This window comes from Lepidochelys kempii, chromosome 18 (genome assembly GCF_965140285.1).
Source record: "Lepidochelys kempii isolate rLepKem1 chromosome 18, rLepKem1.hap1, whole genome shotgun sequence".
Classification (NCBI taxonomy): Eukaryota; Metazoa; Chordata; order Testudines; family Cheloniidae; genus Lepidochelys; species Lepidochelys kempii.
Genome location: NC_136397.1, coordinates 23,591,047 through 23,616,827, shown reverse-complemented (window position 1 = coordinate 23,616,827; position 25,781 = coordinate 23,591,047). Strand labels below are relative to the sequence as shown.

Here is a 25,781-nt window from a genome sequence, read left to right as displayed (position 1 = left end):
GGGATCTCGAGTGGGGAGGGGATGCCAGGGGCAGGAAGGGGCTGGGCGGGGCGATCCGGGGGGGAGGGGCTGGGTGGGGGATCTCGGGTGGGGGGGTACTGGGGGGAAGGGGCGGGGCAGGGGATCTCAGGTGGGAGGGGATGCCGGGGGGGTAAGGGACCAGGTGGGGGATCTCGGGTGGTGGGGGATGCCGGGGGGGGGTAAGGGGCCGGGCGGGGGATCTCGGGGGGGGGATGGGGGATCCCAGGGGGAGAAGGGGCTGGGCGGGGGACCTCGGGTGGGGGACCTCGGGTGGGGGTGAGGGATCCCGGGGGGGAGGAGCCAGGCGGGGGATCTCAGTGGGGGGGAGGGGCCGGGCAAGGGCTCTCAGGCAGTGGGGGAAGGGGCCGGGCGGGGGATCTCGGGTGGGGGGGGCAGGGGCCGGGCGGGGGATCTCGGGTGGGGGGGGGAAGGGGCCGGGCAGGGGATCTCAGGGGGGCTCTCAGGCGGGGGAGGGAAGGGTCTGGGCGGGGGATCTCGGGTGGGAGGCGAAGGGGCCGGGCAAGGAATCTCGGGGGGGAGTGGGGGATCCCGGGGGGGGAGGGGCCAGGCGGGGGATCTCGGTCGGGGGGCCTCTCGGTCGGGAAGATCTCGGGGGGGGGTGGAGTCGGGCAGGGGATCTCGGGGAGGACTCTCGGGCGGGGGGGGGGGGAAGGGACCCGGCGGGGGATCTCAGGGAGGGGTGGGGGATCCCGGGGGGGGAAGGGGCCGGGCGGGGGACCTCGGGTGGTGGGGGCCTCTCGGGGTGGAGGATCCCGGGGGGGGGGGAAGGGGCCGGGGGGGATCTCGGGTGGGGGTGGGGGATCCCGTGGGGTGGGGAAGGGGCCGGGCGGGTCATCTCGGGTGGGGGTGGGGCCTCTCGGGGTGGAGGATCCCGGGGGGGAGGGGGATCCCCAGGGGGGAGGGGCCGGGCGGGGGACCTCGGATGGTGGGGGGCTCTCGGGGTGGGGGATATCGGGGGGAGGGGCCAGGCGGGGGATCTCGGGTGGGGGGCCTCTCGGCCGGGGGTATCTCGGGGGGTGGATCCTGGGGGGGACTCTCGGGCGGGGGATCTCGGGTGGGGGATTCCGTGGGGGGGGGGGAAGGGGCCGGGCGGGGGATCTCTTGTGGTGGGGGCCTCTCGGGGTGGAAGATCCCTGGGGAGGGAAGGGGAATCCCCGGGGGGGAGGGGCCGGGCGGGGGACCTCGGGGGGTGGGGGCCTCTCGGGGTGGAGGATCCCGGGGGGGGGGAAGGAGCCGGGCGGGGGTGGGGATCCCTGGCCCGGGGGTGGGCGGGTCCCTGAGGGGGGGAGGGGCCGGGGCTCGGCTGTCGCTGAGGGGCCCCGGGGACCCCTGAGCGGGGGGTCCGGCTGCCGCGGAGCAGGTCCCGGGCTCCGGCAGGAGGGGGCGGGGGGGAGACGGCCCCGGGCTCACCTCAGGGGGAAGGGGGAGGCGCAGGGGTCGGGGTCCATGTCCCAGCGCAGGCGGCCGGGGTCGGGCAGGTGGGGCCAGGGGCTGCCCGGAGCGCGGGCCCGATACCGACGAATCAGTTCGATCTCGCCCGGCAGCGCCGACACCTCGAACCGCCCGGTACCGGTGGGAGGGAGGAGGGGCAGGGGGCGGGCGCCGTGTGAGGCAGAGGGGCTGCCGGGAGTTGTAGTTCCCGCTCCCCGCGAGCGGCTCCGGCGGCGCTCGCTGCAGGGGCTGCCGGGAGTTGTCGTTCCCCCTCCCCGCGAGCGGCTCCGGCGGCGCTCGCTGCAGGGGCTGCCGGGAGTTGTAGTTCCCCCTCCCCGCGAGCGGCTCCGGCGGCGCTCGCTGCAGGGGCTGCCGGGAGTTGTCGTTCCCCCTCCCCGCGAGCGGCTCCGGCGGCGCTCGCTGCAGGGGCTGCCGGGAGTTGTAGTTCCCCCTCCCCGCGAGCGGCTCCGGCGGCGCTCGCTGCAGGGGCTGCCGGGAGTTGTCGTTCCCCCTCCCCGCGAGCGGCTCCGGCGGCGCTCGCTGCAGGGGCTGCCGGGAGTTGTAGTCCCGGAGAGAACTACAGCCCCCAGCATGCCTCCCGCTCCCTCAGGCCCGCCGGCTGGGGGTGCTGCGGTGGCGGCGGCGCGCGGAGCGGTAAGCGCGGGCCGGCAGCGGGTTCTTGTTCCCTTCGCCCGCGGCCGTGTGGGGCTACGGGGAGGCCCCTCCCCTGGGCCTGCCCCCACGAGGGCCTGTCACGAGGCAGCCGGGCCGGCGCGCAGGGGCCTGTCTCTCCGAGGCGGGGCGCGCCACCGGGCCGTGCTGCTGCCCCCGACGGGCTCCGCGCGCCAAGCCGCGCCCCGGTGAGAGGCGCTGCCGGGCCCGCCGCGTTCCCGCCTCCCTCAGACCCTCCCCTCCCCCACCCTGCGCGAGGCCGCCGCTTGATGCCCCGAGAGCAGCCGCGCGGCCCGCGGGGCTCGGGCCAGAGGTAAGCCCGTGGCCCCGCCGGATGGGGCCGGCCGAGGGGGTGATGCCGGAGGAGGGAGACCCGGGGCAGAGCTGTCCGGTCAGCTCGGACTCCGGGAGACGGGAACCGCCGTCCTCCGCTCGCGGTGTCCCGCTGCCTCGTGCTCTCCCGCCCCTCCGGTGTGCGGTTGGGATCCTCTCTGTGGGGCGAGGGGGCGCGGGTCGGGAGGGCTGGGTTTGTGCCAGCGTTCCCTTACACACTCACACTCACTCTCTCACACTCACACTCACTCTCACACTCACCCTCTCACCCACTCACTCTCACCCTCTCACCCACTCACTCTCACCCTCTCACCCACTCACACTCACCCTCTCACCCACTCACTCTCACCCTCTCACCCACTCACTCTCTCTCTCTCACCCTCTCACTCTCTCCCTCTCACCCTCTCACCCACTCTCTCTCACCCACTCACTCTCTCTCTCTCACCCACTCACTCTCTCTCTCTCACTCTCAGAATATTGCCATCGATAATTAAAATGGGCAGGCGAAGCATGACGCATATTGCTTTACCGTTTATCAGAGTTTAGTTTAAGGTTATTTACTTCCTATATTTTGACATGCGAATTGGCATTTTGCGTTTTGACAGCTCGAAAGCTTTTTTTTTTTGACTCTCAGGGCCTGTCGTGAACTAATTGATTCTCCCCCATAATTTTGCACAACTGTGAAAATTTAAATCAACAAAAGGTTTAAAAAAGGCTTAGGAATAAAATCAGTGTTATCCACTGAAATTATACACCGACAGAATCAGATTCTGCAAAGTGTCTCTGGGCAAATTGTTCAGTTAGCTAAAGAGCCTGAGCACCTGCCAGCCAAGGAAAATCTTATTCCAAAATATAATCCAGGATTTAAGGAACACTCTTGTGAGTTATTAATGTATAGATACCTCTTTTCCAAAACGCTAATTAGTTGTTGACCCCTGTTTTATGTGGAGATAATGAGCATCTGTAGCACACAGTTTTCAATAGTTGTTTTTGTTTTTTTAAAGAATTTGACTTTTACTTGTAATAAAAACAAATTAAATTCCCTGTTGTAACCGAACACAAAGCGAGTGGCATATAATAAAATCTCACCAAACCAGTCTCTTGAGAACCATGCCCTGGTGTTAGTAATCTGTGAACAACAAAATAAAGTGGTGCAAAACAGGTTCTTCAGGGTTCAACAGCGAAACTTTAAATTAGAAGGACTTTCTTCAAAGTGTCAAACTAAATCTTCTTGCTCTTTTTTTCCTTAAGTCAATCCGTTTCCTCTGTAGTGGCAGAGTTAGAACTGGGTGTTTTACCCACGAAACCTTATGCCCAAATATATCTGTTAGTCTTTAAGGTGCCACTGGACTCCTCATTGTTTTTCCTTTTCTGTATCTGAAGCTTGATGAGGAGCCCCTTCCTCAGTTTGTTTCTTGCACATTTGAATCCTTTGCCTGTTCAGTAGAAAGGGGTGGGCAGAGAAGAGAGGACACACAAGGAGCATATGATTGATTGCTCACCAAACAAAACAGAGCAGATAGGTCTAATTTTAGACTTCTTCAGCTTTGGCAAACTTTCTCAAAACACTTACACAATTTTTTTTAAGAGCAAATGAATCATATTAGTGTAGTACTAAATTATAACGTTAATGAGGAACAGACACTGAGTCATGTTGCATGTATCATTCAAATTTTATGCGAAATTCTGAGCGGTAAGCTTGTATGATTGTAGCCTTCTGCACTTTAAGTTCCAGACTGTTCTAGCTTTCTTGACACTTCCTGTCTGTGACAGTAATGTGCCGGCACCTACTTAGAGCTGGGAATGCTGCTGCTAATAGCTGTGTGTCCAGCCCATCTATGGGCAAGGAACAGTACTGCCTTTTTGCCTGTGTACCTGCATGTTTGCCTTGCTCTGGAATTTAGGAAATCAGGTGGTGAGTCTAGTAATTAATGTGTAAGATCATCAGGGAGGAAAGGCAGGCATTGTGTGCAACTTGAGTTTTGATCAATAGTTACTGTACAGATATTGTTGAAGAATCCACTCTTGTGCCAAAGTACTTTTGAAAAATAACTTAATTTAGAAATGAGATGTGACAAATATCCTAGTATTTGTTTGTAGAAGACAACTGATTCCTTTTGAGTCATGATGAAAACCTACTTACATTTTTTAAAGAAACACATTATTTCACGTTCTTCTTTTTGCAAATACCCTCAGTGCACTGGCTATGCCATGCTGATTGGAGAGGACCTCTGACCCTGGCTCCATCACAAGTACAGCAACTTTATGTATACTTTAGATGAGAAAGTTTGTGCTGCTGGTCTTGATAAATGACATGGGGTTACATCCTAAATCTAGCAACATCGGCTCAGGTTTATTGCTACTGTCAGCTTTTCTTACAGCTGTCTTATTAGTTGAAGTTCGTTCTCTGAAACTTCAGGATTCAGAGCAAGATAGCATCTTACACCTGAAATTATATGTTTTCTCTGTTAAAGAAAGCTGAGGTAGTCATTGAAAGCAGTTCACATTTGATGTGTATATGGTGGCCTGAAACAAAAGAGCTGGGGGTCACAATAGTGTTCCCACTGTGGATATCAGGATGGAAAAAAAACCAAAACTTTATTAGTAACTGGTCTCTCTGTTGGCAATGTCTGCAGAAGGGTCAATGTTTGAATGAGCCGTAAAGGCTGAATTCCTCTACCCCCTTTTGGGGGAAAGGGGATTCCCCTTGGAACGGAACTTGGGCAAACTACAGTGATCATATGTGTATGAATATGCACAGCTCTGGAAAACCGTATCTGCTAGTTGCTATACAACAATCGTCAAGTGGCTATTTTAATTGTTTTATTTATCTTCTTAGGGTGGTAGAGTAAACTGTGAACCACCAGAGGAAGGTATAAAAAAGTTCCATTTACATAACAATCCATTTTAAATTAGGAAACAAAATTGTACTCTGTTAAATATTATATAGATATCAACACTCAGTCCATGTCTACTCAGAAGCACCACACTTTCCTTTTACTTTACTTTTCCAGGCTAGCCCATTTAGTAATTCCACTGCTTTTCTTCTGCAGGGTTCAATTTCTTCCAGAAAAACTATCAACATATCTGTTTTATGTAACTCTGTAAGATGTTTTCTCTCACTGGTTCTTTTTTAATTTTCTAATTCTTTGGGATTAGTTCAATACTGAGAAAGTGCTATTATTTTAAAATGTTTTTGCTGTTTGACTTGTCTCATTTCCTATTTTGCCAGCTCTATGCAGTCATATCTTCTACTCTGATAGACTTTTCCAGAATACGTTCAATCTCTTCTAATGTGAGACCAAGTCTGTTGCCAAATGGGAGCTGGAGAAAAACTGTTTTAGTGCCAGAGTCTGTTGCATTAATGCAGGGGTCGGCAACCTTTCAGAAGTGGTGTGCCGAGTCTTCATTTATTCACTCTAACTTAAGGTTTTGCATGCCAGTAATACATTTTAATGTTTTTAGAAGGTCTCTTTCTATAAGTTAATAATATACAACTAAACTATTGTTGTATGTAAAGTAAATAAGGTTTTTAAAATGTTTAAGAAGCTTCATTTAAAATTAAATTAAAATGCAGAGCCCCCTGGACCGATGGCCAGGACCTGGGCAGTGTGAGTACCACTGAAAATCAGCTCGCATGCCGCCTTTGGCACACCTGCCATAGGTTGCCTACCCCTGCATTAATGCCCCGCTATCAGTTACCATCATTCTATATATTACCGCTATTCCTCCTTTGGACTGATTAACAATTCCTGTGTAAAGGAGACATGGCTTTCTGTCTTTTTCATTAAATGTATTAAAGACCTCGATCTAAGATGTTAAAAATATGTAAAACATAGCAAAAACACAAATGTCCATAATATTTGATTCCGTTTTCTGCCCAAACCACTTTGCAATATGGTCCACTTAATAGCATATCCTAGATGAGCCCACCACCCTTAACGAACAACCTCAAATGCCTCCATCAAAATCCTCTAGACAGTTTTTCTGCTTTGCTTATTAACTGTCCATTTCCTTCTTTCGGTCTCTTTACTTCAACCTTATTCCATCTGCCCCCCCAATGCTCCCTTTCTTCCCTCCCTTTCCTCCCTTCACTTATCCCTGCCCCCTTCGGTGCCCTCTCTCCTTTCCTTTGTGTCTCTCTCTGATTCCTTCCCAATAATCCCCTCTGCCCCACCCCCCAAAAAATATTGTGGCGGTAGCATGACACTTGTGGAACATCATATTGTTCACTCTGCTGGTTTGTTATATCTCTCTCCTCTCCATGCTTTATCTTTTCTATTAAATTGTAAACTGTTCAGGACAGAGACTGTCTCAGCCTTTGTTTGTGTAGTGCCTAGCATAATGTGGCCCTGATATCCATTAGGATTCCTATCTGAGCAGGGTTTTATTATTATTTGTATCTTAAATTGCAGTGCCTAGTATTTGTAGGAACTTAACTTTCCTTCCTTTAAATTATTTTCTAAGCTTTTGCTGCATTTCAATTAATGTAATAATAAGTTAGTATACTGTTTGTTTAAAGGCATCCTAATTACTTTTGTATCCTATAAGCAATATATTTAATGCTATACATTATATAGGACCCTTTTATCCAGAAAGATCCCAAGATGCTTTAGATTTAGTATGAATAGGGATCACTTAACTCGCCAGAGTGGAATGCAGCAGCCATTGTATGACAGCTGAATTTTCTTAGTAAAGAAAAAACAAATTTAATACACGTGGGAGGATTTTAAAAGACAATGTAAATATGAGTTGGAATTTAGCCAGGACCTTAGGGTTAACACCTTAACTTGTGCAAAAAATGCACAGGCCTTCAATGACTAAAAGTGATCAGGGTCTTGAGCTTGAGATTGCCTTTCCAGCTGACAGTTTCACAGCCCCATAGAGCTTAGACCCCAGCCACCGAGTTGGAGGGAAGAGCATCCCATACTAAAGCACCCATATCACTTCTGCCATCACTTGGATTTTTGCTTTGGCTGCAAATGGTGGTCTCCTATGCAAATATTGACCAGGCCTAATACTGCTTACATATGATACCTGACAAAATCCCAGCCCCAGATGGCATGGATGCAGGACTAGGTAGTGGTATTTATAAAATTATGAAGCTTATGTACATATGCTCTCTCAAACAGGGTGGGAAAATCAGTAATTTAAAAAAGATTATTTAAATCAGATTTATTAAATTCAATACTTTTTTTAAAAAAAATTTGAAGTTACATTGAAATTGACAATCTGTGTTAAATCTAAATTTACTAAAATCTATTAATTGGTTACATTAAATTAAAAAAAAAAGTTCAGGCAATACACGTTTGTTGCCAAAGTTTTAAAGAAAATCAAACCACTGACCTAGAGGAAATCACTGGCTAAGCATCTGGAACCAGATTTTAAGTGCTAAGCCAGCTTTTCATAGCAGTAGCCTCTTTTGCAGGTGCAGAGGGTATATTTTATTTTCAGTTTATTCATCCCGTTCAGTTCAGTTGCTAGCTCTTTCCAAGTTGAGAAGCCGACTGTGATTGAAAAGTCAGAAAAGCTTCTTTTCCTTTTTCAATTTATGATTAAAAATGAGGTATGAGATGATGAGATCTGCTAGATCTAAATTTCTGAAGGACATGGACCCAGATCCACAAAAGTGACCAGAAACAATCCGATCAATTCATTAACTACAGATACTTTGTTTCATCATTTTTAAGTGCCAGACAAGTTTTGATACTTAATTTTTTCTCACATATCCAGCACATTTAAGCTAGTTTTATTTATCTATCCATTTTAAAATGTTCTTGTGCATTTCAAATTTCATGTCCTTTTTGCATCCAAATCGAGCTTTACACAAATCACAAGTAAAAAAAATCATCTGGTAAATAAGAAATGTATCATTCATCATTTAACATAATACAAAATGCAAACATTAATTGGAATAAATGTGTTAAACTATATAATTGCTTACACTACATGTACACACACTTATTTACCCCCCCGGTTAGAAGAAAGTACAAAATTTAGTGTGAGGATTATATCTAGTTGTACACCCATGTGTGCAACACATCTGAGGAAGTGAGCTGTAGCTCACGAAAGCTTATGCTCTAATAAATTGGTTAGTCTCTAAGGTGCCACAAGTACTCCTTTTCTTTTTGCGAATACAGACTAACACGGCTGTTACTCTGAAACCCATGTGTTTATTTCTTACCAAGCAATTAATCAACTTTTTGTCCGGAATATAACTAAAAAGTACAAATGCAAAACAAGATTAAAATCAATTATTTAAAGCTTTGATTTAAATCAATACACCCTGCTCTGTCAATATCCAGTTCAGTCTTATTCTTATGAACTTTAAATCTGGATTCTCTTTCTAAAATATCTATTATGAGACTGAAGTGTAGAAAATACTGAGCAGTTGTTTGTTAGCACGTTATGTAATTCATCTTGCTAAAGCTCCACATTTGAGGAATGTAGGTAGGAATGTTTAAAGGCTGTTCATCTCATCCTGTTTCCCTGGTTTGAGGACAGTTTCCGTTTGATGAACCTTTTATTGCCCCCCCCCTTCTTTAAATTGTTCCTAAGGTTGTTCCATAGTTACTATAGTCCTGCTTAGATCCAGAAAAGAGTAAACTAACTAAGCCATTTTATAATTATATTTATATTTTAAGACATTATTTCATAGACTAGATTGTTAATTAGTCTGTGTAGTATTTAGAATTCTTGCAGAGAGGGACTTCATTTGTGGAGACATTTTGCCACGTGGCTGTAATTATTTGTTAATGTCCTAAGATAGATTCCCATTTGCGGTATGTTGTGGATGTTGAAGCCAGAACAAGGAGGAGTTGCTGTGCCACCCCAAGGCGTCTAGCGTGGGCTTTTGTCCCTTTGATCCCATGAAGACCATACATTGCATTTTGTGAAAGATACTAAATCTCTGTGGGTTGTGTTAGTTCTTGCATGTGCACAGCAGTCCTTGTAGATGAGTATCTGGTGTGAAGGGAGCTATTCACTTCCCTGACTACAGTGGGTGTTTGGAGTGCACAAAGAATGCAGCATCAGGCATTTAAAGGTTTAATTTTGTTACAGTTCTGTGAAAATACTTGTCCTGCAGAATGAATCTAGCAAGGAATTTTAATAGCATACATTTGCAGTGCAGATAGTAGAATGCATACAGAACTCCTTATTTTATTTCCTAAGAATATATTATTATCCCATTTGTAAACCTGCAACTGAGCACTCAAAAAACTCTTACTAGATTGTCAGAGATCCCCAAATGAAGAGGGGAAAATGGAAGGTTTGAATGGGGAAAATAAGAAAACAAATGTATTTGCCAGTGAGTAAGGCTGTGTGTCTGTCACCGATTCTGTGACTTCCATGACTTCTGCAGAGGCCAGTGCAGCTGGCTCTGGGGCTGTCCGAGCAGCTCAGGCAGCCCCTTGGCCAGCCACGCCAGCCGCTACTGGGGCAATCTTGGGCCACCACGCCTTCCCAGCAGGAGCAGTAGTTTGGGTGTGGGAGGGGATTCAGGGCTGGGGCAGAGGGTTGCAGGGCAGGGTGGCGCTTACCTCAGGAGGGCTCTCTGGAAGCGCTGGCATGTCCCCACAGCTCCCATTGGCTGTGGAGCAGGTGCTCGTGGCGGGGGCAGTGCGTGGAGCCCCCCGGCCTTCCCTCCATGCCGGCTGCTTCTGGGGAGCTGTGCGGAGCCTGGGGGGGTCTGCCAGCCCTGCCAACCCTCACCCCCCCCGACCTGCACCACCCCCACAACTCTGGGTTGCATGCCACCCCCATAGCACCTCCCAGGGCTACCCCGCTAATCTTTAGTTAGGGGTGTATAGTACAAGTCATGGACTGTGAATTTTTGTTTACTGCCTGTGACTTGTCTGACTTTTAATAAATATACCCATGACTAAAACGTAGCCTTACCGATGAGTAATATACTTTGATTGCTCAAGCTTGACTTTCTGTATTTTATTATTAAATGTTTGTCAAGTAATGGGATTGCCATTATTGTAGGCAATAGCACGCTTCGTTGATTCTGTTAAAATGTTTATTGCTTGTATGACTTGTACCAGAGTACTTATAAAAGCAACTGAAACAGTATGTGCTGACCTGTAGTTACATAGCTTTATTGTTACAGTTCAGTGAGAAACTGTATCTTGTAATTGAGTTTGTCTTTGCAACTTGTCCATTTTGTGAAGTAAAGTAAAATATTCAATTTTGTAGACTGCAGTGTTTTGCAAGTACAGATTGCAGGTGCTCTCTCTAAATGGAATAAGAAATTCCCCCACTTTTTTCTTCTGTAACATTCCATTTGTTTTCAGTGCCCATTTAAATAACTGTTACTTACTGTAATGTTTATTTCTTCCTTTACTAAATTCTGACAATAACAACCAGTCCCCAAAAGTGTCTTTAGATAGTGGGTTGGGTTGAATTGGAATTCCTCAGAAGTTCTTGTCCACTGCTGGAAATGGCCCACCTTGATTATCACTATAAAAGGTTGTCGTGTTGTCGTGTCCACCCCACCCTGCTTTCCTGCTGGTAATAGCTCGCCTTACCTGATCACTCTCATTACAGTGTGTATGGTAACACCCATTGTTTCATGTTCTCTGTGTATATAAATCTCCCCACTGTATTTTCCACTGAATGCATCTGTTGAAGAGAGCTGTAGCTCACAAAAGCTTATGTTCAAATAAATTGGTTAGTCTCTAAGGTGCCACAAGTCCTCCTTTTCTTTTTAAAGAAATTAGTTGCATTTGAGCAAAACTTTTATTTGAAACGAAGAAAGGCTACTAGAAGTGATAAATTCATGTGCTGTGCGTTTATCCTGCTAACCTTTCTTCTTCCCCAGCGAAGTTTGTAGTATAGAAAATTGAGACCATGTGTGTGGATAAACTGAAAACTACGCGCCAGACCTGTTTTCAAACAATCTTGGACATCCTCCATATTTTTTTTAAAAAAAGGTCACAACTGGTCTTTTCACCTGCCTTGATTTTCAAGTGTGAGGCTCTGCTTGGTGCATCTGTGATTGCAAAGCAATTCTCCAGAAGCAACCCCCTCACCACAGAGGAAAGCTTGCCGAATCCCTGTGGTTTCTACAGAACCCTGTATAAACTGAGTCTCCCTGCTGGGATGGAATCCATTCGGGAGGCCCCTTCCCCCTATTGATGGGAATATTCTAAACTAGAGCAGCTGTCCCTGACATGAGTGTGGGGGGGAGGGGGTGTACTAACCTGTGGGCTCTGCCCTTGATTGCCGCCTAGGCCCATTGGGCTTCTAGGAGTTAAAGGGGTGGATGACCAGGGGGTGGGGGCAGGAGCCACGTGTGGTATGGGCTGGGTCTGGTCCTTACGGGGGCTGTGAGTGCCTGAGAAGCCTCATGCTAACCTGCTGTGTGTTGCCTCCCCCACAGGCATATTATGGAACCAAGCCCGGCAGGAGGAGGTGGGGGTCCAGGCGAACCAGCGCACGCAGTGGCACTGCTGCGGGGTCTGAGTGCACTGCGCTCTGAGCGGAGCCTGCTTGATGTGACAGTGGTGGCCGGCGGCTGTGAGTTTGGGGCACATAGAGCTGTGCTAGCTGCAGCTTCTGGCTACTTCCGTGCCATGTTCGGCGGGTCACTGCGGGAGTCCCGGGCCGAGCGAGTACGGCTACATGGGGTGGACCCTGAGTGCCTGGCACTGCTGCTCGACTTTGCCTACACTGGTCGGGTGGGGCAGCTGGGCCCCGACATCGCGGAGCGGCTGCTGCGCGCCGCCGACCTACTACAGTTCCCGGCCGTGAAGGAGGCGTGTGGCACTTGGCTGGCCCGGCAGCTGGAGCCGGCCAACGCGCTGGACATGCAGGACTTCGCAGAGGCCTTTGCTTGCCCAGCCCTCGCGGCTGCCGCTCACCGGTTTGTGCTGCGCCATGTGGGTGAGCTGAGCACGCAGTTGGAGCGGCTGCCGCTGGCGCGGCTCATCTCCTACTTGCAGGACGATGAGCTGTGTGTGCCCAAGGAGGAGGCCGCCTTCCAGCTGGCACTGCGTTGGGTGCGTGCTGACCTAGCTGCCCGTGCCCCGCTGCTGCCGCAGCTCCTGGCCCACGTGCGCTTGCCCTTCGTGCGCCGTTTCTACCTGCTGGCACATGTGGAGGGCGAGCCCCTGGTGGCGCGTTGTCAGCCCTGTCTGCGCCTCCTGCGGGAGGCCCGCGACTTCCAGGCTGCTCGCTATGACCGGCATGACCAGGGGCCATGTGCTCGCATGCGGCCACGACCCTCTACCGGCCTGGCAGAGATCCTTGTGCTCATTGGTGGCTGCGACCGTGATTGCGATGAGCTGGTCACCGTTGATTGTTACAACCCACGAACGGGGCACTGGCGCTACCTGGCTGAGTTTCCCGAGCACTTGGGTGGTGGCTACAGCATAGCGGCGCTGGGCAATGACATCTACGTGACAGGTAAGGATGGGCACGTTGGATCTGATGCCCTGAGCAGTGTTGTCTGGGGAAAGGGCCACAGCTGGGCATTATTCTGGAGGGAGCCCAAGTCTGTCAAGGGATGGGGGGACGGCTTTAGGTTTAAAGATCAAGGGGCATCGGCAAAGCTGTAGAAGAGGCCAGAAATGAGATCCCTGACTTTTCAAAGCACTAGTATTTTTATAAAAAGTTCCCTCTTTTCTTTGCCATTAGTCCCAGGATGGGCTAAGCATGGCTTGTTTTGGGTTCGCAGAGTAATGATTCTTTGAAATGAGATCTGCCTTCATAATTAGGGTGTCTCTTGCAAAGACTCAGAAACCATTCTGTTCTGCTAAATGCCAGGGGAAATGATTCCTTGGCTTCTGTGAAAATGTTGAACGAGTGTGTTGCATACGTTGTAAGCAGACACGCATTCCAACAGCCCGTTTCAAAGGGACTTTGGCTTCTCCACAGTGCAGTAACACTTTGTTCTGTGTGGAGGCTTGTGTACAAGTCTGTGTAAAGGTATTTGTATACACTTCTATTGTGACAGACTTCAGGGCTCTGTGGTTGGTTCTAAGTACAGGCTAGTGCAGCGTGTTGGTAAACCTGAAATGGTTTTGTTGTTCTGCTTGGGGTTATAAGCTACTTTATGGGTCAGATTTGTTCTAATTTTGTGCTAATAGGCTTGGAACTCAGAGGTGAACAGGAAAATAAATATGTATGCAACTTTATATATTACTTGAGTGTTTGCAGAAGGAACCTCCTGAACACTTTTTATTTTTAATGTGTGGGGTCCATCATCCAGGAGACTCTTCCACTTTGTGCTTACATTAATGTTTAAATGTGTAATGAAAATATTTAGGTTTCCTACAGTGGTTCTTGGTTTTTCACAAATGGACCATGTCTAAAGTTTTATTCAGATGTTTGGCATAAATGCGAGTTTTCATTTTGCAACAGGGATTCCTTTTCTGTAGTTATTCTCGTTTTGGGATGGATTTAGTAGCTGATCTCAGACAGGCAGCTGATTCATAATGACTAATACTAGTGAGTATGTAGACAGCATTTCAGGACACATGTTGGTGTAACTTCCCAAGACAACAGGGTAGGAGTCTGATTTCAGATCATTTTCAAATTCCTGCTGTGTTGAGAACACTTAAGAAAAGCAGAACTTAGAGAAAAGTAAATAACAGGGTGCAACACAAAGTATACCATGTATGCTTGTCACAGAGTCACCAGGTGATGCTCTGGAACAGAAGGTTTATTAGGTGACGGGAACACAGCGTAGAACAGAATTTGTTAGCACAGAAATCAGTGACTTTCAGCCAAGTCCGTCTTGGGGAGTCCTGGGCCAGAAGCCCTGGACTCCCCCTCTTCCGGTCCACCCAAGCAGACTGCCAGCATCCCCGTTGCTCCTCCTCCTTGTCTTTGTCTCACTTCCTGGGCAGAGTGTCATCTGGTTGCATCCCCCTCCTGGGCATACAACGAAGGGCACTGGTCATAGCATATGTTCAGGCAGCTAGAGCAGCCTCACCTGCCCCTAAGGTCTCAGCCAAAGTCACACACCCCTATTCCTATCACTGAGGTATTGGTGCAGCACACAGGGAAACTGAAGCATACTCAATATTCATGCAAAACAGTAAGACTCACATACAACACAAGGGAAAATCCTTACTTCGTCACAGCGCTCAAGGTAGAAACATACCAGAAAGTCCTCTGATACTCTGGACTTCAATGACTCTCAGTGTCATTTAACCTTGGCACAGCAGTGCGTTTATGGTATTGAAGGGCAAAAGTTGTGTTTCTTTCTCTAGTGTACTCCCTGGCTCTTGTCAGTTTGTCAAGTTTAACTATACCAGTTTGCCACTTTAACTATACCAGTATAAAGCAGCGACCTCCCATCTCACCCTCACTCCCAGTGTGGGTGCAGTTATACCAGTGTAAAGGGACCCAAACAGAAATAAGCTATACTGTATGATGTACCGTTTTACCAGTATAACCATGTCAACAAAATTCACACCTTGAACAGACATAGTTATACCGATAAAGTTTGTATGTAGACCCGGCCTAAGTGAACAGAAAGCTGTTCAATCTCTGACTTAACAAAAAGCATGCCTGTGATTTAAGTAATGTCATAAACATGATGATGTGCTAAAATGGAATACTTTTGTATTATTTCTGCATCCAAAGAAAGTCACATATGGTAGTATTCAAAAACAATGCAAGGTTGATTGACCTGGAATTCTGAATGCCAAGCATTTTGTCACACACCTTGTGATTGCTGACTTCTTCCAAAAGTCTTGTACTTGCATACAGGGTCTGTTGTCATTGAAGATGCATGGATAACTGTTTTGTATTTCGCATTACAGTTGTAGCTCAGAGGAAAAGAGATGTAAAGGAAAAGCTTAGAAGCAGATTTTTGTATGAGGCAGTAGTGAAGTGGGGTCAGGTGTCTAAGGTTGTTCTTTAGTTTATGGAGCTTGCATGCTAGATTTGCTCCACTGATATTGTTGTCAACTATTATAGAAGTGTTAGTTGGACTCTTATCAGTACTTGCTGGCTAATTAATCATTGTTGAAAGTTGCTCTGTATTGGGTCACCAGCTCCAAGCCCTCTCATCAGGGATATGGTGAGGGTTGTAAATAGGGAAGGGAGAAAATGGTTAGGAAGTTAGCCAAATCTGGGATACGTGTTTTGAGTTGATAATACATCAGATTTCGTCTGAGCATCACATGAGGGAATCTACTCTGAGATTCTGGGAGTAACTGGGAGACAAAGTTACAGGCCCATTTTCGAAATTTCCAAACAAATTTGAGATTGAGTGGTACCATTAGTCTTAAAATTGTTGTGAAACAAACTGCCATTTTTCTCCTGTACCTGAATATTTTAATAACAACAAGTAGGCTGGGGAAGTAGCAAAATTTGTTATAGTATTGGAAAGTAATAACATTTTTGAATACCTAATAAAGGACTGAGTTATTACATAAAACCCCTAGTCTGTCTTCCTCTCCACCCCCCCCCACAATGGGCTATATTACAAAATATTTACTTATGAAATGTGCTCTCTTCTGTAGGAGGATCAGATGGGTCAAGGCTCTATGACTGTGTCTGGAGATACAACTCCAGTGTGAATGAGTGGACAGAAGTTTCTCCAATGTTGAAAGCAAGAGAATACCACAGCTCTACAGTCTTGGATGGACTGTTGTATATTATAGCCTCAGACAGCACAGAACGTTATGACCACTCCATAGACGCCTGGGAGGCTTTGCAGCCTATGTTGTACCCAATGGACAACTGTTCTACCACATCTTGTCGTGGCAAACTCTTTGCTATTGGCTCTCTAGCAGGCAAAGAATCCATGGTTATACAATGCTATGACCCTGAAACTGACCTCTGGTCCCTCGTGAACTGTGGACAGCTGCCTCCGTGGTCTTTTGCACCAAAAACTGTGACTCTTAATGGACTTATATACTTTATAAGGTAAGTAATAATGTATCCCCCACCCCATCCCACTATAGAATGATTTTTTTTGAGAAATAGTGTAGAAGGATTGGATTTAAATCCACAATTTGGAAAACGGAGGCAATTTTACAAATCTGGACTGAGGAGAAATCTACTTTAAAGTAGAATCCTTGAGTTCTATTGGCTTTAATTCAGTTCTACTATTACTTAAAATACACACACACACACACACACACACACACACACACACATATGAATAAGCTCCAAGAAAATATTAAATTGTACAGCAGATAGCACATGTGTAATGAGATAAGAGAACATGAGATGAAATGGTTTGTTTTTTTTAAACCAAGATTTACCATTATGTGTTGAGTTCTAATGGTTCAAATACTTATCCACTTAAAAAATAAACTGAAAGGCTTTCCATCACTGAAACACTTCATCTAGTGGAGTGTATTGTCTTTGTGCGTGAGCAAATGTACATTAAAAATAGTCCCCAGAAATTTTGTTTTATTACCTTTGGGTTTCCTTAAAGCAGTAAGTTGTATCCAAGATCTTTATTTGCTGCATTTGGATTTGTTCGTGCTCAGTCCAACATCTTGGCTTCCAGCAGCTGTTTGAAGTTATTCCTCTCCCTCTTTCAGTATTCAACTAATATTGAAAAGGTTCTTTCATCAGAATATCTATCCTGTACGCTTGCAGAGCCTGCTTTACTTGCTGTTTTCAGCAGACTGGTAGGTCAAGGTTTAGAATTTCTAACAGTTGAGTAGTTTGCCCATACACACCTCTGTCGGGGGGGTACTGCAGCAGTAGGAAGTCATTGGTGATTCATTGGGTAAGTAGCTGAGAAAATTACCTGACACAGCAAAGGGAAAATTCTTCCTCTTCTTCACCCCCTCCTCGCTTCCCCCAAAAAAATGCTGCAAAAGGGATATTTTTCTGATAATTTATAAGGACAGTCTCAAAACAATAGGTCATATACATGGGATCAAAGGGTGACTTACTAACCAAAGCTGCTAACTTTCAGTTTAGGTGGGTTTTTTCTTCAAGTGAGAATAAAATCTCTCTCTCTTCTTTACAACCAACCCTAGTTACAGTAATAAATATGGCATCACAGCAAAACTAGTCTCTTGGGTTACTTCTGTATTAGAAACAACCTTGAAATGGGAATGCCTTGTTCTTATTCGGACGAGCATGTGGAATCATTCTTGCTCCTGTTTTCCCTCCCAGCCTGCAAGCAGTATGTTTTCACTTTTATTCTTGGAAGTATTTGCCTCATGCAGCACTGTTAGTGACAACAAACATTGTAAACTATGATAACTCTTCTCTGCTGTAACTTGACAGCAACTTTAGGATTTTTAAAGCAGTATCACTAAAAGGGTTGTCTTCGCTCTTCACTTGAATTCCTGAAACTCCTATTAATGCTCTGTTTGAGGTAGACAACAGGTGGAAGAAGAGATCTCTGTGTATTTAAGATGTTTAGAATCTTCAGGTTCATAGAATTGAATTAAACCAGTGTGATTTTTAAATGCTTGACTCCCATGGACCATCTTTCCTCTGCATAGACACCTCTGCTCCGAGATTGTTTCCGAAAGTAGTTCAAACTAAGGAAACTGGTTATGAAGCATGTACCTTGGGAGCCATAAGGAAACTTATTCATTGTTTTTTTTAAATCACAGTGGATAAAAATTGATTTGAAAATATTTAAAAATCAGATTTTTTTAATTTTAAATCTGAGCGGTTTTTTTGTTTAAATTAAATACAGGCTTATTTTTAAAAAATAAACTTTGAAATTGACAACCTATGTTAAGGTCTAAACTTACAATAATATATTAAAACTGTATTAAATTAAAATAATAAGCAGCACATGTTTGCTGCTGAAGTTTTACAGAAAATTAAACCACTGAACTGGTGAAAGTCACTGGCTAAGCACCTATAACCAGAATTTGTTGACATGCTTAATCAGCTTTTGACAGTAGTAGGATCTTCTGCAGATACACAAAGAATATTTTTTTGTTTCAGTATATTCAGATCAGTTCTATAACTAGTTCAGTCAAAGTTAAGGGAAAAAATGTACACTGGAAAAAGGAGAAAAGCTTGCTTTCTTCTTCCAATCTATACATAAAAACTGGTTGTGAGAGGTTGAGATAAACTAGTTCCAAACTCTTGAAGGACAATGAGGACCAGAAATAATCAGTTCAATTCACTAACTACAGATAACACTTTGTTTTCATAAATCAGTAAATGCAGAACATGTTTTGATGTACTTTTTTTTCTTATGTATCTGCACATTTAAGGTAATTTTACTTAACTAATACAAAAATTAAAGTGCTGATTTTTGTGCACTTCTTTATTGAATCAGAATTTCCAAATTGAGCTTGACACTAAATCACAAGTAAAAAATGATCTAACATAATAAAAAAGTAAAATTTAAGAGTCTGAATAAATGTAAGTTAAGCTTTATATTTGGTTAAAGTGTATCAATATAGTGTATCCTCCTGGTTAACAAAAAGAAGCACCAAATTTAGTGTAAAGGTTATATTCAGTTGCAAATCCAATGTTTTAATCATTAACAACCAGTGAGAATCAACTTTCTTTAAGAAAATAACTAAAGTACAAATGCAAAACAAGATTAAAATCCTTGATTTAAATCAAGGTTTCCTGATTGGTGATTAAAATCAAGTATTTAAATTACATTGATTTAAATAAATCCATCCTGTTTTTAACTAATTATAACTATAGTTCAGAAACCTGGATTTTGCTGTATACTAAGCAGACCCTTTCATAAGCCTGATGGCTTCTAAATGAATAGCCATCAGGAGAGGTGGTGCTCTGGGATGTCTGCAAAGACTCTTATTTATTTCACTTTCCTCTTATTTCGAGACACTCTGTTGCTATCGCTTTGATTGGAATAAGCAGATGATTTTGTTTTCTCTGTCATCACTAGAGTGCTTGTCGTAGATTGCAAAGGACATGGTAGTTCTTGGAAAGTCAGTAACAATGTCTGAAAAATACAATACTCAGTTTTAATTGTCTTGGACTCACTTTTCTCTCATTCAAATTTTTAACTTTAATCAAAGGACTTTATAGCCAGAGATTGAATTATCCGATAAAAGATGTCTATACCAATTGAAATGGATTCTAATACAGTACATAGTTTTTACTTTAAATTCAATTAACTTAGTTCTTGAGACTGATTCAGTTAAAATGGAAGCTCAAATTAATTAGTGGTTGAACTAAGTAGAAGATTCTTTTGTATTCTTGGGTAGTCTTCTAACTTCATTCTTGATAGTACTTTCTTGGATTTACTTTAAGTACTGCTATGACTACCCTGACCTTGTAATCTCCAGATTCGTATGCTAGCAAATTGCATTTCTGTGTCACAATAATCCCTCACCTGTTGCTGTCACACTCCTGTCTCATGAGTGGAATGGGTAAAAGAAGCCTTATGGGATTATAGTGCTGCTGTTAGTTCTTCCATTACAGACCTCTCTCCACCCTTTGTTGACACCCCCACCCCGGTTTAAATTTGGCATTGGCTGAAGTCTCAATCCAACATGGATCCTTTTAGTGTTAATGTTAGGTGGGGAGAGGTTTAAGTCACCCCAAAATGTCAGTTATTTTTCTAAGATGTTCTTGTGCACTCGTATCACCAAAGCCAGATTATTTTATCAGGTACAAATTTGCAGTAAATTTATCTGTAGTGGGACCCACAAGTGCAAATTTTATGTTTAGGATTGGCCAGCAGTTATCAGCATAGCACAGTGGTGCTTCTAGGTACTATTTGTAATACAAATAATTTTGCATCCTGTCTTGGGCAGGCACCAGGGCTGAATAACCATGAGGCAGTTGTAGGCAGGGGAAGGCAGAAACACCGCCTGAGTGTTCTGGGTTCATTCTGCCTCCAGTGTATGGGTCACTGCACCCAACTAGGTTGTCCAGCTGGGTATTCTTTTCAAAATTCATTCCACCAGAATTTATTTTTTTAAGTGTAGTTTTGACTTTGGAGAAGCACAGAAGTGCTATTCACATTCTTTGGACACAAGCACCAGTTCACAAGTAGTGAGGAGAATTCCTATGCATAATGATGCAGCCCACTCTAATACATAGCTCTTCAGCACCTGGGGCTATGTAGATCCATTGATTTCTGTGCTGGCCATTGATGCTGCGTTATAGGAGCCACATGTAGGAGTCTGAAGTGTGCACCATATCTCATGTCTTGGTGCAAGTGCAATTTGATCAGTGTGCACATGGGTTTGTGAATGTAACAGGGTGGAAGCAAAAGTGCTAATGTAGCACTTCAGACACTTGGTTGGACTACTTTCACCTGTGCTTGATGAAATGGGGGGAGCCTTTACAGCTCTCTGAATAGTGGTTTCCTTTTTTCTTTTATAGAGATGACTCTGCCGAAGTGGATGTTTACAATCCAATGAAGAATGAATGGGACAAAATCCCTCCTATGCTTCAGGTAGGATGTTGACAATGAGTTCATTTAAAAAACCGTTGGAAACTATAAACTTCTTTGGGTAGGGGAGTGACTTAATTTTTTAAGCACTGACACAACACGAAATAAACTCAGTGAATGCTAACAATATGTTCAGCCATGTACAGCAAAAGGTAGTCCTTGCTTCAGAGCAGTTGTAGTTTAGATAACAAATAGAGAACGATGAAGGCTTGTCTACACTGTGTATTAGTTCACACCAGAAGGGTATCAGAGTAGCAGCCGTGTTAGGCTGTATTCGCAAAAAGAAAAGGAGTACTTGTGGCTGTAGCTCACGAAAGCTTATGCTCAGATAAATTGGTTACTCTCTAAGGTGCCACTAGAAGGGTATAAATTCCAGTGCACACTAGGGTGTCACGCACTAACTGGCCTGCACTAAAAGTTTAGTGTGCAATAATGTAGTATACGATACTACGTTAATGCACCTGGGAACTTTTAGTGTACGCTAGCAGGGTCCACGTGGGCCAGTTCCTCTCCATTGTGGACTAATGCACAGTGTAGACAAGCCATAAGTGCCCAAACCATCATGTGGTGCAGCTGCATAGGTTAGCAGAGATCTTTGTTTGTATCTTGTTGTTTTGTGGTTCTTGGATTATAGCTCCTTTAGTTGGAGTTAATGCTGCTGACCATTTGGCTGGGACTTGTCAGTTCTGTTACAATTGTGTTGGCAGCGTATTACGAGCAAAATTCAATAAGGTGATAGGAAAATCTGTTGGAGACGGTATGGTGTCTGTTGTGTCACCTGCTGGGGCCTGTGAGCACTATACCTGTTTCAGAGCCGCAATTGCCAGCAATAGCAGACGACCCACAAATTTGGGACGATCTGCTAGGCTAGATATCAGCGTACCTACCTAAATGGGCATAATCATATAAATATAGGATTGGAAGGGCCCTCGATAGGTCATCTAGTCCAATGCTCTGCACAGAGGCAGGACTAAGTATTATCTAGACTATCCCTGACAGGAGTTGGTAAAACCTGTTCTTAAAAACCTCTAGTGATGGAGATTCCACAAGCTCCCTAGCTAATTTGTTCCAGTGCTTAACCACCCTGACAGTTAGGAATTTTTTTGTAGTGTCCAACCAAAACCTGCCTTGCTGCAATTTAAACCCATTACTTCATGTCCTGTCCTCATTGGTTAAGGAGAACAATTCCCTGGGTTGTCCTTATTCCCCTTTTTATTGATAGGCACTATGTTTGCACTTCTGCAGTCCTCTAGGATCTCTTCCATCCTCCATGAGTTCTCAAAGATAATTGCTAATGGTTCAGAGATCTCTTAAATATTATAGGATGTATTTCATCAAACCCTGCTGACTTCAAGACATATAACTTGTCTAAGTAATTCTTCACTTGTTCTTTTCCTATTTTAGCCTCAGATCCTACCCCATTTACACTGATATTCACTATGTTGGTTTTCCAATCATTGATAACTTTTTTGGTAAAAACTGAAACAAAAAAGGCATTTAACACTTCAGTCATTACTGTGTTATCTGTTATTGTCTTTCCCTCCTCCATTGAGTAATGGAGCTACCCTATTCTTGATCTTCCTCTTGCATCTAATGTATTTTTAAAAGGTTTTCTTGTTACACTTTAAGTCCCTAGCTAGTTTTATCTTGTTTTATGCCTTGGCTTTTCTGGTTTTGTCCCTACATGCTTCTGTTGTTTTTTGGTATAGTCCTCCTTCGTAGTTCGACCTACATTCTACTTTTTGTATGACTCTTTTTTGAGTTTCAGGTCTTTGAAGATCTCCTTGTTAAGCCAGGGTGGTCCTCTCTAATAACATGTTTTTAATTGTAGGTTCACGTTGGAGGGAGCTTGGCTGTGCTTGGTGGGAAGCTCTATGTCTCTGGTGGCTACGATAACACATTTGAACTTTCGGATGTGCTGGAAGCTTATGATCCAGAAACTCGAACGTGGAGCATAGTGGGACGGCTGCCTGAACCTACCTTCTGGCATGGAAGTGTCAGCATATTCCGACAGTTCATGCCACAAACTACACAAGATGACGACAGTATTGCTCTGGATAATGCCATTAACCTAAACAGGCAGCGCCAGAATCTGCATAATCAGAATCTTAATGAGTTACGTTAACAGTAGAAAAACTTATCTCTATGGTTTGAAGTGAATTCATTACAATTAACCAGTGTCAATTTGGGGGAGGGCAGGAGGCAAACTGGTGCTTGGAAACTCTGAAATGGATTGATCAGTAATTGCAAGCAGGAGGAAATAAAAACCCTGAAAGATTAAAATGTTTTTGTAGGAAGCATAGTTGGCAGAAAGTTACAGGCCCCTTTGGGTGCATTGTCCCTCAGCACTTTTCTGTGGATGGAGAAGGTGCAGCATTAACCACAGAAAAGCTCTGATAGAGAACTCTGGAAAAAAGATATTTTTAAAGAATCACTTGTTACTCAAGCACCACTATTGCAGGCAGCGTAGCGAAGCTTTTGATCAGACAGCTGTCAATAGTACCCTGCAGTCAGCATCTTTCCACATCATAACATTTCATATTTGCCACCAAATTCCATTCTTTGTGGAGGGGTTTATGGAACATAGCAGAGAGGAAGGACCAAAGTTTGCTAATACCAGAGGCTCTCTGAAAGGGGAGAGATTGGTTTGGTAAGATATGCCTTCAGATCTAATACTCCGCTCAGTGCTCCAGAGGAAGATAGACCACTTGCCCAGGTCCTTGCCAATATGGTCTGAGGGAAAATTCCACCCACAAAGTTTGGGTTCATTATAGATGTGCAGATATGAGGATATAAATATCTAGCCCTAAATATGCCGAGAGCCACAATAAAGTTTGGTCACTCTTCATGCTTTCATGAAGAACCTATTAAATTGCTAAAAAGGTCAGTGCAAGGATATTAAGGTTGAGAGTCATGAAGTTTGAAATTTCCCTCCCCCGCTACCTTAAATGTGTGATAAATTAATTGTTAAACCCGTACAGTACTGTAAGTTTTTATACAGAATTTTCATTACTCCAAGCAGCTTGTGCTTTTATTGGTCCTTACTAGAAAAATGTTTCTTTAGAAACTTTGCATTTTAAAAATGATTCACATTCACAAACTTAGATTGAGGGAAATGTGAAATACATTTCAATTTCTTTTTTTAAGCAAATATCCATCTGAGAAGAAGAGTGGGGAGAGACTTTAGAGGCTGGGGGCTCATGTCAAAGATCTCTTGGAGAAGAACCTCCATTGACATTCAAATCTGGATAACATTTTTATTTCTATCAAATTGTTTAGTCTGCAGTTGAACTTGGCAGAGAAATCTCTGCAGTATGGTCTTGTCTCGTGAAGTTATTTGCTATTCATTATTGATGTTCCATAAGCTCTAAAGACTTTAACTTGACTCTTTTTTATCAAGAATGGCAAAATTTGTGCTAGATTGAGCAGATAGGCCCTGGATAGTAGTTGGGGACACTGTAAAATGCAGAGGGTGTATTCTCACCATTTAGACACTAAGGAAGTAGATGAGAATGGTATTTTTAGGGGAGAACTTATTTAAAGAGAAGAAGTATAGAAGAGCTTCCTTGGGAACTGTCCCATGGATTTGAGCAAAGTAATTTATTACACAGTATTTGGTATATAGAAAAATAATTTTATGCTGCTTCAAACATTTGATAAAGTATTGTGGCTAAGCTAAGGTAAATTTACGGTTTATAATGGATCAATTTGTTGAGTGATAGAACCTACTAATGTTAATATTACACATGAGAATTGACCTTCATCAGAATAATTTAAAGCAGCTGTTGGAATTTTTGAGCAGTTGGTAAATGCTAATCAGGGCCTTTAGTTAGTTCACAGAGACTGAATTTTCTTTAGATCTCTATTGCTTTTGTAATCAGTAAGTTCTGCTTTCAGATTTAAGTGATCTGGCAGGCTTAATTCTATTTCCTGTATTTAACCTGAGCAAGCAGATTTCAATGGAAGAGGAAATTTCCTGCTAATTTCTTGATTGAATGTCTGGCTGTTGCTACAGAGCTCTTAAATTTCAAAATGCTGCATGATCTAGTTGAAAACAAGCATTAATGTCTCTTAGGAAAGCATGATGAAGTGAAACAGTGGGTAAGATTGTAGCTGTGCACTTTCTCAGTGGGAAAACTGTATGAATTTAAACTTCACCTACTTATGACAAACCCAGATATTAAATCACACAAATCTTTAGGCTGCTTCATTTGGAAGATGCTGTAGGATATCCTAACTCACTGAAATGTCCTAAGTTCCCAAGGGAGAAAGCATTTTCTCTTGAGCTCTTGAGTCTATTCTCTCTGGAACACTCTCTCTATTCGCAAAAAGAAAAGGAGTGCTTGTGGCACCTTAGAGACTAACAAATCTATTTGAGCATGAGCTTTCATGCTCACGAAAGGTGCCACAAGTACTCCTTTTCTTTTTGCGAATAGAGACTAACATGGCTGCTACTCTGAAACCTTTCTCTCTATTGCAAACTTTCAGCAGAGATTCTTCCCATTATTCTGAATTAGGACCACTTAAACTTTGACAGGTAATTGACAGTGCCTTACCAGAATGTAGCTTAAGACAGGGTTATAGAACAACTAGTTCGTGTTGGTAGACTTCAGTCTACCAAGACTTCACAGTGGGTGGAACAAAGTGACTGAATAAATCAACTTGATAGATTTGGCAAACTTTAACTTCTGTTTTGTTTTGCAAAAAGAAAAGGAGTACTTGTGGCACCTTAGAGACTAACCAATTTATTTGAGCATAAGCTTTCGTGAGCTACAGCTCACTTCATCGGCATCCGATGAAGTGAGCTGTAGCTCACGAAAGCTTATGCTCAAATAAATTGGTTAGTCTCTAAGGTGCCACAAGTACTCCTTTTCTTTTTGCGAATACAGACTAACACGGCTGTTACTCTGAAACCTGTTTTGTTTTGGTAACCTCACTGAGTTTCCTACTTGGGAGTTGGGAATACCAA

The 25,781-nt window shown here is 44.4% G+C and overlaps 1 protein-coding gene across 3 annotated transcripts; it reads left to right on the top strand.

Moving 5' to 3' along the window:
• Positions 1–2,026: 2,026 nt before the first annotated feature.
• On the top strand, positions 2,027–25,503 carry KLHL21 (kelch like family member 21). Of its 3 annotated transcripts, none has more exons than XM_073316954.2 (5): positions 2,027–2,127; positions 11,864–12,888; positions 15,960–16,365; positions 20,743–20,815; positions 22,644–25,503. In XM_073316954.2, the coding sequence occupies exons 2-5, from the start codon at positions 11,871–11,873 to the stop codon at positions 22,935–22,937; spliced, it is 1,791 nt and encodes a 596-aa protein (XP_073173055.1). In that variant the 5' UTR covers positions 2,027–2,127; positions 11,864–11,870; the 3' UTR covers positions 22,938–25,503. The 3 variants fall into 3 exon arrangements, with proteins under 3 accessions (XP_073173055.1, XP_073173053.2, XP_073173054.1); XM_073316952.2 differs by lacking the exon at positions 2,027–2,127 and adding an exon at positions 2,138–2,333; XM_073316953.2 differs by lacking the exon at positions 2,027–2,127 and adding an exon at positions 2,140–2,458.
• The last annotated feature ends 278 nt before the right edge of the window (positions 25,504–25,781 follow it).

Bases quoted from the DNA above. Each gene is read 5' to 3' on its own strand.
- KLHL21 (XM_073316953.2), top strand. From the start codon at position 2,415: ATGCCCCGAGAGCAGCCGCGCGGCCCGCGGGGCTCGGGCCAGAG. The intron at 2,459-11,863 runs GTAAGCCCGTGG...CCTCCCCCACAG, and splicing joins CCGCGGGGCTCGGGCCAGAG to GCATATTATGGAACCAAGCC. The intron at 20,816-22,643 runs GTAGGATGTTGA...TTTTAATTGTAG, and splicing joins AAATCCCTCCTATGCTTCAG to GTTCACGTTGGAGGGAGCTT.